Source organism: Dunckerocampus dactyliophorus, chromosome 8 (genome assembly GCF_027744805.1).
Source record: "Dunckerocampus dactyliophorus isolate RoL2022-P2 chromosome 8, RoL_Ddac_1.1, whole genome shotgun sequence".
NCBI lineage: Eukaryota > Metazoa > Chordata > Actinopteri > Syngnathiformes > Syngnathidae > Dunckerocampus > Dunckerocampus dactyliophorus.
The window spans coordinates 12,265,220-12,278,623 of record NC_072826.1 but is presented as its reverse complement, the minus strand read 5'-3'; the positions used below and the strand labels follow the sequence as shown (position 1 = coordinate 12,278,623).

General features: G+C 40.2%; 1 protein-coding gene across 1 annotated transcript in view; it reads left to right on the top strand.

The window, feature by feature from the left end:
* The first annotated feature begins 477 nt into the window (after positions 1–477).
* Positions 478–13,404, top strand: part of ece1 (endothelin converting enzyme 1) — a 39,648-nt gene continuing 26,721 nt past the window's right edge. Inside the window, exon 1 of the mRNA XM_054783452.1 lies at positions 478–13,292. Within this exon, the coding sequence (XP_054639427.1) occupies positions 13,152–13,292 (141 nt within the window). The 5' untranslated portion in view covers positions 478–13,151. The remainder of the gene's footprint in view (positions 13,293–13,404) is intronic.

The window sequence follows — 13,404 nt, the reverse complement described above, 5'->3', positions numbered from 1 at the left end:
GCAGCTCAGAACCACACAAGACACGCGTCGCTACAATACAGTATATTTTGCATGCAATATATATATATATTTTGGCCAACGTTCGCTTGAGCTGAACTTCTGTACGTTGAAATATATTCTACTTAAAATTTTCAGTTTTTCAAATAAATGCAACTCAGAATCACGCACAGACGACAGTAAAACCAAGAGTGGTGCATTTAACAAGTTTGGTTTATGGTTTAGAAATAATATTTATTGAAAAATTATATAGAGTACATTTTGTGTGTTTTCAGGAAAGAATGTGGCGGTGGGAACGACAGCGGGAGACCACTTCCGGTATGACGTAGTACTATCTTGTTCTGTGAGACCCTGAGGTGTCTTTGGTTGTTTAGCAGGGGGCTGTCTCTTGCCGCCCCCCAGTCCCCAGCCAGAAAATACGACCGAGTCACGTCAGTGGACCATCTGACAGCACGGTGAGTACACCACTGTTGTTTTTCTTAACCTTTTTCGGATATGTCGTACAGTAAATCAACCACAAACCACAGGGAGGAGCTTACGTGAAAATACAGTTGAATTACGGTTGTTTATTTTTCTTCCTGACTTTTTTCATTGATAGTGCACGTCTGTAAACATCTGTTTTTCTGGTCTTGTCATTTGCTGTGCCTATACAAGTAAACCCACGCTGTAATAACTGAAGTATGCTTCAATGCGTTACGAAGGACAACATCTTTCAGATTTTATCACTTAAGAGCACTTATTCTAAAACTGTGGTACCAGTACCACTGGTGGTACGTTGCCTCCTCCTAGTGGTAATCAGGGATGGTAAGGGTTTAGGGCAAACTTACGCAAGGCCAATTGTACCTCGCTTCATACTGAAAGCCCGTCACATTTGGCTAGTGAAGTCCAATGGCGGGGTGCGCTCCCCTGTGGGGGCACTGTGAGGTATAGGAGGGTCGTGACAGGCAGGGGGGACTCGCAGTAGTAATGTATTTATGCATGCTTGAACAATACACAAGCCTCCAGCTAGATGGCATTACTGCATAAATTTATCAATGGGCGACCAGAATGTACAAAGTTTAAGTTTACCACAAACACGGTATTGTAAATGAGGATATATATATACCCTCATTAAGGATAGGTTCTTAGATGGAGCAAGGGCAGGCCAACAACTAGGTAAACACATAGTGCAAACGGATCGAGGGTAATCAACGGAATGGCAGTCTCACTCATGGTATGGACAAAATAAACTGCACAACGCATCCACATCACACATAACATAAATGAACTACTACTTCGTGGGCAATAAACAACAAGCGCTAATTCAAACTGTTTTACAAAGTGCCCGCAATGCATGCCTGGTATCCCAGCAGCACTTCCCTCCGCCTACCCAGCATGCCTTGCGGTTACAGTAAGTAGTTTTAAAAAATGACACGTTTGTTGTTAACGCTAGTTGCTGTTTATTGATAACTAGGGGTGTCTCGAATCAACGTTTTCACTTCAAATACTACAATGCTTATTGCAGCCTTGAGTATCGGCCGATATCGATATCAAGCCGATCCGATATCAGCACAAATTATACATATGTTTATTACTTATTTTGTAGTGTGGAATGTTAGAATACAAAAAGGCTTGATCAAGTGAGTTTACTCAAACAGAGAATAATAGTCATCAACAGAAGTGAAAGACCTGACTGGTTCATTTGTTGAACGGCTCCAATGATCAGGCATCAGAGTTTATTGAACAAGGTCACAGATTAGGTGGACAGCGCTGGTCTCAACTTGCAAGTACAGATACAAGATCTCTCCTACAAAGTGAGCCCCGATATTGGGCCGGAGTTTGTTCTTATAGTGACTAGGTGTTCCTGCAATTGCATCCGGCTAGCTGGTGACATAAAGGAGGCGGATGGAGCTAGCCTTACACTCATTGGGCCAATCAATACTCAGCCTACCTCATCCTGTTGACATGAGTCCTAGTGTGATAAGAAACGGTTGTGTATTGACTGAAGGATGTGTATCTATAAAGTCTGGTCAAAGTTGCCATGTTTTTCTTTTTCCAAGAAGTGCTGGAGCGGAGTCTGGAGTGGCCTGCTTGTATCGGAGTGCTAAAATGGAAGATTTTAGATGCAGGTCGATATAATCCCTTGTTTCTTCAGTTTCCTGTTCATTTTAATGCCTGGTACAACTACAGGTACATTTGTTTTGATAAATATAATGATGACAACAAAAATAGCTCATAAGGGTTGTATTCTTTTGGCAGTAGAGTGCCGTAGCTCCTGATGTAAGAACAAGTGATTTTGGTTGTTATCCAGAAAATCATAAAAATGACTAGATATCAGCTCTTAACACTAAACTATTTTTGTTGTTGTCATTATATTATTTGTCCAAAAAATTTACCTTTAGTTGTACCAGGCATTAAAATGAACAAGAAACTGAAGAAATAAGGTGGTATATTGTTGTTTTTCCGTGACTGTATTTTGATGATTATATGATTGTTCTCAAGTTCAGCACAAATCACCCCATTTGGCACCATTCTATGCACACGCACATACACGCGAGTATTAGAATGACTGTAATGCAATCTCTCCTTGCAAGTACTTCATAATAACGCGTGACACACTGACACAATGACACAATGCATAATAGAAATCAGTGAAAAGACTCAAAATAATGCAAAAGTCACAACCCATGTCATGTTCACACACCCGCGACTATATTTGTGTGTGTAATAAAGACGTGTCATTATTCAGTGTGGTACAAAATTATTTCTCAGGTGGTACAAAAAGTAGCATTGTAGCATTGTCTTAGAAGTTGCAATGTTTAAATTGTATACTTCCTCGCAGTCCAAGTGTAATTCTGAGCTATCTTGAAGATGATAGAGGGGAAGCTGTCGCGTGAAAGAGACCGTCAATTAGTGTAGATCTCACGGGTCAACGGTCAATATGTACAGTTATTTAGGCTGTGGTTTTCTATTCCCATATGTTGTGGTGGTGGTTCCTCTTCTCCTTATGCTTCCTTATCACTTGCAATAAGGCAGTATAAATAGTTGTCTGTGATCAAACATGATGCTACAAGTTCCTGCCACAGCTTTAATAATGCCCTCTCCCTCCCACCCCCATTGTGAGTGGCCTGTTTACTCAGCCGTTATTTATTAGCAAGGCGTGAGAGTGATGCAGAAAGCCACAACAAACGGCAGCATTGGAAACCTCCTCTTATCTTTCTGTGTTATGACTCAAAGCCCAAGAGCAAGCATGTAGAACGGCCATCTTAATCTGAGTAAACGGAGAAGCACTTAAATTCTTACAGACTCCCATCATAGTGTTGTATGGTGAATGTATGTTTAAATGGTGTGAAATTACAGGGTTAGTCCGACTGGAATTTTAACATAGGAAATTAACATCTGCCATCGTGTGTCATTTGTATGTACAGTATTTGTTAACTCTTCTACCCCCTTAACCTCTGCATACAAAACGGTGAGCATTTGTCAACACATGCAACCATACTGTGTTGCCTGTGCTATTAGTTTTCTGACAAATGCCACACATGGTGGCGCTGTTAGTTTGACCCCCATAAATTCGGAATAGGGGTGCAGCGATTCCTCAAATCATTCGAGTGCCTCTACCAACGGAAGAGAAGGAAAACAAAATGTAAAATGCAGACATAAAATGTGGCTCAACAGCATGTTGAACACCATGACGTGTATCCGTTGTAATGTGGCACTTACATACCTCAACAGCACATCTTATATGTTGCATCATCTCCTCCTGAATGGAGCAGAAGATCTGAGACATGTTCAAATTAACGCAGTGCAAATCAGTGAGATTAGGTTAGTGTACTTTGTGGAGGTGGAGGGCTAGCTTTCTCTTAATTTTGACTAGTGTAGAATGTGTGGCAGTTTATTACAATGGTGACGTGACTTCAAACAGGGTTTATTTCATCTGCAAAAACACAGTGCAGCAATTAGCAACTAATTGTCCAGAAGTCATTGACCATTTGCCTAATGATTATACAACTTTGAGGATATCTGTACCACGTGTATGCTAGCATGTCTTCCAGCATTTTGACCCCAACCCACAGGGGGTGTCACAAACGTGATGTACAACATAATGTGGAGAGTCCTTTTATTTAAGTGTTTAGAAAGCTAATTTGACTGCGCCCAGCTAAGGGGCCGTTCACGCGTTTTAACTGCATAAAGGATAAAAACTGTGTTTTTGTGGTTGTTTCTTCTTTTGAAAATGGTAACGTCACCGTTTCCTTCTAAAAATAGTAGTCTGTGAAAACAAGTGTTGCGCCGTCAGGGCCAGCAAAGCCTTCTCTGCTGGCCGAAACATTATCAGAAGCACTGGCCTACACCTTAAATTCCATTATTTGTTCCATGAAATTGTATGAATTTATTCCCAGCAGTCTACTATCTTCATTTGTAGTGTGTCTCTCCACGTGTATGTGTGATTTGTTTGTCCAATCAGATTTTCGCCTCTATGTGTTGTCATGTCAATGTAGCCTACTCAGGGCCTTCAGAATCAGGAGTGCTGGCTTATGTCACATACAGACTATTAGTAACGGGGCTGTTCTGTAGTGATATCAGCATTTTTCAGTCCTCTTATTGATTGACGTCTGAGAGCCTATGCCTAACACTCATACTGTAGTTACCAGTGCGTCACCACATCACAGCACTTAATTCATCCTGTTCTGACATGAAGAAAGGAGACAGGCATGGAGTTGTTCATCGTTATGTGTTATATCAACAAATAAGTGAGTTTATATATAAATGTTATAAATAAGTCAGTCCGGGAACGGGTTTGCTCGTCACTTGCTCTGAAAGTCTTCTAGACCACTGCTTACAAGTGTGTGGTGAGTGTGATGCATTTTTATGTTTTTGTCATGTTATTAGATAAATATTGATTTAGAACTGTTGCAGATGATGTAGTCTAGAGGTTTAGAGTTGTTTAGAGATCATGTATTTGAAGATAAAGTGTCATCTGGGTTTCTTCCTTCAGTAATAATGGTATTCATTCCCAATTCTGTAATGCCACGCATTGTTATATTGCCTTTTTGTATGTTGTTGATGGTTTGTATAATTGTGATGTGATAGTGGTGGTAGTATTAAGAGGTTGATTGGGTTACTTAAGTCCCCACTGAAAGCCCAGCTGCGAAATGCACTGCCTTGCTTTGACAATGTTGTCATCTGAACAGTTAGTGATGCAATTCAGATTTTTTTACACTTACTGACTACACAGCCAGCTACCGGCAGTTTGCCTTTTTTGGGTGTGTTCAAGACAAGAAAAGTGTTGTATGAAAGAAACAGGGCTGATATTTGATCATTGTACACACACCAGAGCACCTGAAGTGTGCACTCAAGAATGCAAAGAATTCCATAGCTGTAGCTTGTGCATAAATAACCATGTTGCAGCAAATATAAACTGTGTTTTTAAGTGCGGCTAAAAATAAACCAAGACAATTTTTGAGAAAGCTTGATTTAACAATTCATGGGAAGTTCTCAGGAGTTTCGCAAAAGCGGCTTAACTGGCTTTATTTTGCTGACCGCACTGCCATTATTATCAGGGTGTTTTTTCTTCTTCCCAGAAGGAAATGTCTCAGCTCTGGGAAAGAATGACCTTTTCCAGCGCTGCCTTGACGTCAGAGGTCAGGCGCTAAATCCCCAGACGACTCAGCTGCTATCTGCTGCCCTCAAGCCTGCAACACAAGCGACTGAGTACATGAGATAGATGCAAGAGTGTTTATGTGTTGAGTCATCACCACAGCTTATTTGCTTCCATTTCGTACGGCAGCAAACAAACCATGAACGCAAATGCTTACTGGGGTCGTGACCTCACGTGCGAGTGGAAGTGCAACTTGCATGACTTAACTTGGAATGTGTGTGTGCGTGTGTGTGAGACCTTTGAAATAATCAGATTTAAGAGTTTACATTAGACATCATGCTGCTGCTTAAATGATTATCTCAGCATTATTTCCTGCAGGAAGTTGTTGTTTCTGGGCTGTCTGTGTTTCACCTGTGTTTGACATTGCCTTAGAAAGCTCAAATTACGCCTGCAGGATGCAACTCATCCTATAGGAGGCGCTGATTGTTCTTCATTGCTGTTCAACAGAGCTCAGCTAACTGACAGAGAACGATGATGATGATGTCACATTACCGTGATTAAAAATGCTACTCAAACATTTTACCCCTTCTACTCCTTGTGTACTACTTAAAAATATTTAGCTTTGCAAGTACCACCGATTTTGGTACTTTTGCTACCCATCACGGTTTTGCTTGTGGCTTCTGAGTATGAAGGGAATTAAACTTTATGTGTGTATTTCAGCAAAGGACAATTTAATTTGTATTCAGTTTCACCACATCTTTGGTTAATAAACTTGTGTTTGTACAAAGATTTCATGTATATCCTGTATGTCTTTAATATTACAAAAAAAAGTCACTGGTGTTCCTGTGTACCACTATTACCACCACGACTACTACCAGAATCAGCGCTCTAGACCTGTGTTCCAAACTTTTTACAGTCGTGTACCCCTTGAGGTATAAAACATACACCTCTTGTTTTAATTAACTTGAAATATTGAACATACTGTAATTCTTTGGTTAATCAATTTTATAGTAATTCCGAGTCAAAAACATTTTGACTCGTATTTTGCGTGGTCACATTTTAATAAAGTTTCACATGAGCACTGATGTATAAATAAGTAATCATCCTGCATATCTTTTAGAAATATTGAACCTAATTAATTGGTTAATTAATTTTATAGTAATTCTGGGTCAAAAATGTGTGTTTTGCATGGTCACATTTTGATAAAGTATCACATTAGCACTGATAAATAGATAAGTAATCATCCTACATAGCTTTTATTCCAGTTTGATGTAGGCATCCTTCCGTTTGAATGGATTAAATTTAGCTTCACTTTTTTGTCGACTTACGATGGCTATGGTTTAAGTTTGCATGTTAATTTAAAACCAAGTTTAAGGGAACAATTTAACAATCACAATAAAGCATTATCCGGAGTACAAAAATACACAACCAACGATGAAGCCTAATTTTCAGGGGAATCCCCACTCACAAGGACAGGTTTTCACCGCTGTGCCGTGCAGGGGTTCGAACACCAATATAAACGAAATCTTCAAGATTAAACACCTTTAATGCACAAAATAATCATCAATAATAATCATCTTACTTATTTGTTCATATAATGCACACAGAGCAACAACTTCATGCACGTGTCTCTTCTGTGCTGCGTTCTCTTTTGTGCTGTGAGGCATTCAGGTGCACTCGTGATTGTGAGAATTGTTTTTAGGCACTAATTGTTTTTGTTTTTCACGTACCCCCATTACAATTGGCGTACACCTGGGGGTACGCGTACCCCACTTTGGGAACCTAGGCTGTAGACAACTTAACAACCTTTAACTTGGGCTTTGTCCACAAGAACACAGATATTTTCAAAAACATTTCCAATCAGAAGCATCAATAAAGTCCATAGCAACATGTCTGGTCACGGGAGGAGATGGGTGTGGACTGATAGCGAGATAGAGTAGGTGTGAAGTAGTTTATTTCACATTTGTATGAAAAATGTATTTAATACAAAACTCTGAAAATGTAACAGATGTTGATTATCAGGATGATGCTGTGAAGTGTCGTTCCTTTTATAGATCAAGTTATTCGGACAGAACTCACTCTCTTTAATTCTGTTGTGATGCTATCGGTGCTGAAATAGCTAATTGTCCTTGTCCAGCTGAATTGCCTCCATGACAGTAGTTACGTAGCAAAAAACAGGCATAATAAACAAAGGGAAGCTTTCAATGTACAGTATGGGCTAAGCAGCTAAGTCAAACACAATACCAATGTTCTTGACATGAGAACATTCTCACACCGTTCTTGTGTTCTTGTGAGCAGGAGCATCGTAGCAGCATTGGAGAGCAGAGCAGCATCAGCGACCTTCGAAGCCCATATTGGTGCCTTTGCTCGTCACTGTAAAGCAAAAGTAGGAGTATGTTTACGCTTAAACATGCAAAAAGTCCTCTCAGTATGTTTAAAACCAGCAATGTAATGTTTGCCATTGCACACATTAAATTATACTTTTCTTGTGTGGAAATGGTGGCACATAATTGTTACGTCATCTGACCGTGACAATCCGAAAACTAAATTTCCACTGTCTGTTCAAGTTTTGAAAGGTCTTCATGCAGACTGCAGTTTTCCAAAGCTGTTTGTAAGGACAAAAACCTACATTTGCATGTGAACAAAAGTCCAAAACGCGTAGAAAAATTTACATTTTAAAAAAATCCATGTTCACATAGCTTTAATTTAGTAAATAAGTGTTGCCGAGGCTGAGCTACAATAGCTCACGTTTCTAGGAATTGAGGGTTTGCTGTCCTTTTGTCCTTTTCTTTGGGAATCAGCTTTTGGCTTCCATTGGAAAAACAGCTCTAATTCGCATTTGTATTTCTAGATAACATCTTTGTCAGAGGGACTTTTTTTTATCGTATACAGGCTGAAATGTTTACGAGCATATTTTCCCAAGAAATATGCTTGTCATTGTCAGGATACACACATTGGAAGGCTCTCTCTTTCTTTGCCTGGAATGAGGTGGCACGACTCCACCGCTTCCTCGTGTTTAAACTAAACGAGAGGGTAGTACAACAAATCAGGGCTTTGTGGCCGGGTCGCCTTTTTGGTTTACAGGTAGCTGTCAGGGTCAAGTAAACATATGGGGTTCCTGGTTTGGCTTGCTTTGACTAGCTGAGGAAGATGGGATCCAGATGAGATGGTGCTAAAAAGAACAGTGTGAACAGCCAGGAGGAGCTGCACTTTAAACATCCACTGTGACAAACAGTAGAATCCTCATATTTTAGTTGGTTAGACATTGGATTCGTTTGGATTATTTACTGTCCGTTTGCTTATCAGTGAATGGTACGATGTCATCAGGTGTAATCATTGACTTTGCCCCAACTGGAACACTGCAGATGCAAACAACCCTGCTCTCTGTTCCTTTCACAGAGATTCTGCAAAATAGTTGCATCAGTGTCATAACAGTAGATCCAGCATTTATTTGCCTTTGTCTTTTATACAGCACCAAGTGAACCAAGGTAATAGCCCTACTGTGTGTGTTTTCACAGAGGCACGGCATCCTGCAGTCAGATCATTACTGTAGATGTGTGCCAATGCCAGTGTCTGGTGTGATTTATGAAATACTTGTCGGACAATGATAATTGTTCTCAACGAGGGGTGTCACGAGACATCCAACTCACAACACTAGACGAGATGATATTTTAACATACATTTTAAGGAAAATACAATGAAAAAATATAACTGAACAAACAAACTTCATTTTACGGAGTCACAAAACAATGCCGGTGCTTTTTAAAAATGTTTATTGTCCCACAAGATGACGCTAAATGATTATATTATGATAAGGTATAATAATAAATAGAAATATATATATATAATGCAATACTTCCTTTAATATGTCACCTTTCGCTCTGTAAAGTTGAGGAATTTGTGACAAATTTTCTCACAGGACATTTGTACTGTCTGACAAACATTTGCAGCATTTCTTGAAATGCCGGCTTTACTATCGGGTGTCAGCATTTGGCCATATTAAAGTCATGGTTTGATAGAAACAGATTATCCTTGAACCTAAGTAAAACAAAAATAATGCTATTTGCAAATAGCAGAAAGGATTCATAATGCCAAGTACAGAGAATATACAACACCTTTATTTTTAAAATCACAGATATTTGCACACAAAATTTGCTGATTTAGTACATTTTCAAACTGCTAAAATAATGCATAGTTAAGCAAGTTAATAATAATTTGTTACCGAAAAACATCATACAGTATTTCTCTATCAGAGAGGAGAAATATGATCTTAGGGGAAAATTAAACTTAAAACACTTAACACTTAAAACACTGTATGACTCTATTTGTGATACAATACGCTCTTGTGTCTCATTCCTCTCCTTCCCCAAGACTTGTAATGCCAATTTATTTCTGTTGCGAATAACTTTGATGTCGTCATCCAACAGCCTGACTGACCCTATTTCTGATTTTGAGTCTGTAATTCCAGGGCCAGTGTCATTTTGCTTTGTATTTGATATTGTTGCTAGGCAACCGCTTTGAACTTCAGCAGTTAGCCAGTTAGCTTGACTTGCTAGCAGCTATCAAGATTTGGAACTAGTTTATTTCAAGGAAGCTGTACCTCTCGCCTATTCAAGTTAAGGTTGGGGGAGTCAGCAAGCAGTGCTGATCTTGTGTTCGTCAAGTGTAATCAGGTAATCACCAAAATATCTCAAAATAACTTTTTTCATTAATTATTGTCATTAGAGGTGTAAGTCACATTTGAACGACAGATGGTACTCAAGTATAGTGTACCTGTGTGAGCCACATTAGCTTGACACAGAAGTTGCCTGTATATGTTGTTGGCTGAGTTGCAAACTGTTGTTTAAAAAGCGAAATATTAGCACACTGGGGCTGTTGCGTTCGCCTTAGAAACCATCGCTTCTGTGCCTACACTTTCTCACAAGGCTAATTTGCTGCTAGCTTGCTGCTAGCACTCTTTATCCACTCACTAGTAGCCCCGTCTCCACTGAGGTTGAATGAGAGGATGGTTCATTCTCTCCGTTCATTCCACTACAACAGTTGCTACAACATATAGAAATCCATAGACTGGGCATCTCTGTGTGGAGTTTGCATGTTCTCCCCATGAGTGCTTGGGTTTTCTCCAGGTACTCCTGTTTCCTCCTACATTCCAAAAAAACATTCCATGCATGTTAGGTTAATTGGCGACTCTAAATTGTCCATAGGTATGAATGCGAGTGTGAATGGTTATTTGTCTGTATGTGCCCTGAGATTGCCAGTCCAGTCCAGGGTGTACCCCCGCGACCCTAGTGAGGATAAGGGGCATTGGATGGATGGATATTGTGGGTCACCACACAAGCAAATTAATCAAAACTTAGCAAATACACAATCCAACAACTACAAAACACCCTTGTGGATAAGTTGAGACCTGCACTTTCACCAACTTTAAGCAGCTATGACAGTAATACTAATAGAAATAATGATAGTGAGTGTAATAATATTAATAATAAAGATAGTAGTAGTAGTAGTAGTAATAGGGGAGGACCGGAGAAGGAGGAGGCGATGAGAGAGCCACACGGACGACACCTTTGTACTTTGCTACGAGTTATCTCTTGAATTCAATGGTGTTTCTCACCTTCTTTATCAAAGTGCTGAAACTTGCAACTTTCTTTGGCCGAGACTTGTGGTCAAGCAGAGACTGTGTTAGTTAGCAAAGAACTACAGAGTCAATCCATGATGACGTCATATAGGGGCAACGGAGCAGGGAGACAATGACTTCCGGGTTGGAGGAGAGTCGAACTAACAAGCACATTTTGTAATAAAGTCAAGTCACGAAAACAGTTGGACTCACACAGTGTATTAATAACACAACAAGACTGAGTCACCAAAGCTTGGGATTTTTTGTTTCGGCACTCGGTTACGCAGAATGATACGCAGACAAACAGGCGTAGTCCTGGCCAGACCTTTGTGTGGATGTGATGCAGGAGTGACTCTTCTCTGTTGTCGTGTGTATATGTCTTGGTATGATTGTGATTTCTTTTTTTTTGCGGAAGAACAGGAACCAGCTGCAAACCAGTTCTTAACTGAGTCAGGCACCATTAAAGGAAAACTGCACATTTTTTGGAATATTGCCCATCATCCTCAGTCCTTTTCCATCATCCACAAATATGTCTTTCTGTCTTCTGTGTGTTCTATAGATATAAAAACCGATACAAAGAATGCACATAATGGGAAATACATATTCCGCCTATAAATCCTTTTGAAAAAACTCCAACAATGCTCCATTTGCATAAAATGTGACGTGCATATTAACCGAGTTACAGCAACATTGTTATTATTATTAGAATTGTTACGCCGATTGAACTAGTTACTGGCGTATTGACACCTTGCCACACCACACCGGCTAGCAACTAGCTTCACCACACACTCATTATATTGAAACCGAGACATAGTTTTGGCAATCATTTCCGTCTAAACTGAATCCTACGAAAACCGGGGCATAGGAAAACCAAGGTATCATTAATGAGTTTTCATATTTCAGAAATAACAAGCTCTCTCCAATTATCACCTGCTACCAATTGGCACAATCTGAGAGAAGATGGAAAATAAATCAGAAGCACCAAACATTGGTCATAGTCAGTAAAACCATTTGGAATGTCACGAAGAAGAAAGAAACCACTGGTGTACGAAGTAACAGATGTTGAACAGGTAGAAACATTAGAAGCTGATGAGTAACATTTTGAGAGCTGTAAAGACAGACCCTAAACAACTCTTGGTGACATCAGCAACAACCTGCAGAGGGTAGGAGTGAAGGTATCACGATCTACTGTTCATAGAAGACTTCATCAACAAAAGTACAATGCTACACCAGGAACCACTCATTAGCAAGTTGGAAGTTTAGGCGGGAATTTGCCAGTACAAAGATGATGAGCCTAAAAAGTTTGTAAAATTGAAACCAAATCTAATACTGTATTTGTCAAACTAAATTTCTCCATAAACCTGTCCTACATCCTCTTTTAGAACATACAGTCTATGTCGGCTTTAGTCTGAACTAGAACAAAAATAAAGTGTCCAAAAAGGTGTGCGTCAGCGGGCCAGTGATGACGGGTTAAAGAGAAGAGGCAACTATCAGGTGTCGGTTACCACAGCAACACACACAAGCATGTAATGGACGGGGAACACACTTCACGACCTCCGCCTTGAGTTTCACATCCTAAAGAAAAGAAAGGGGTGTGGCCTCTGCCTGCCCAAATGTTTTGGGGAATGTACACACACACACGCACACACACGCATACACACACAAGTACCGTAACAGTCACTGCTTCTTCCTGTTTTTCTGGTTCCGTCTTCCCACATGCCAGGCGTAACAAGCAAGCAGCACTCAAGGATTTTGAGGAGGTGTTTTTTTTTTTTATATTAGTGTTGTGACGTGCAGTGTGTGTCAGTGGCCATGGGGGTTGGTGGGGGTGCGCCTTTGAAAGCAGACTCACCGGCACTCACTTTCAGCTAAGCTGACCGGACCGACCGGCTCACTCCTGATGGGCGTCAGGGAGAAACCCGAACCCCCGAGTGCTGCTGAAGAGTAGACGCCACTCAGATGCAGAACAGCATGGAGGCATTCAGACAGTCTTTTCTGCATTTGACTTTTCAGATGTCAACATACAAGAGAGCAACGCTAGATGAGGAGGACCTGGTGGACTCCAGCGGGGACGATGTGTACCAGTCAACACCCATGCAGGTAAGACAAAATTAAGATGACAATACAAAGATCACATGTTTGAGGTGTTATTATGCAATAGTAGAGTAGGTTTTAGGCCATGTGAAAACAGCTGTAGGATGACGTCTAACAG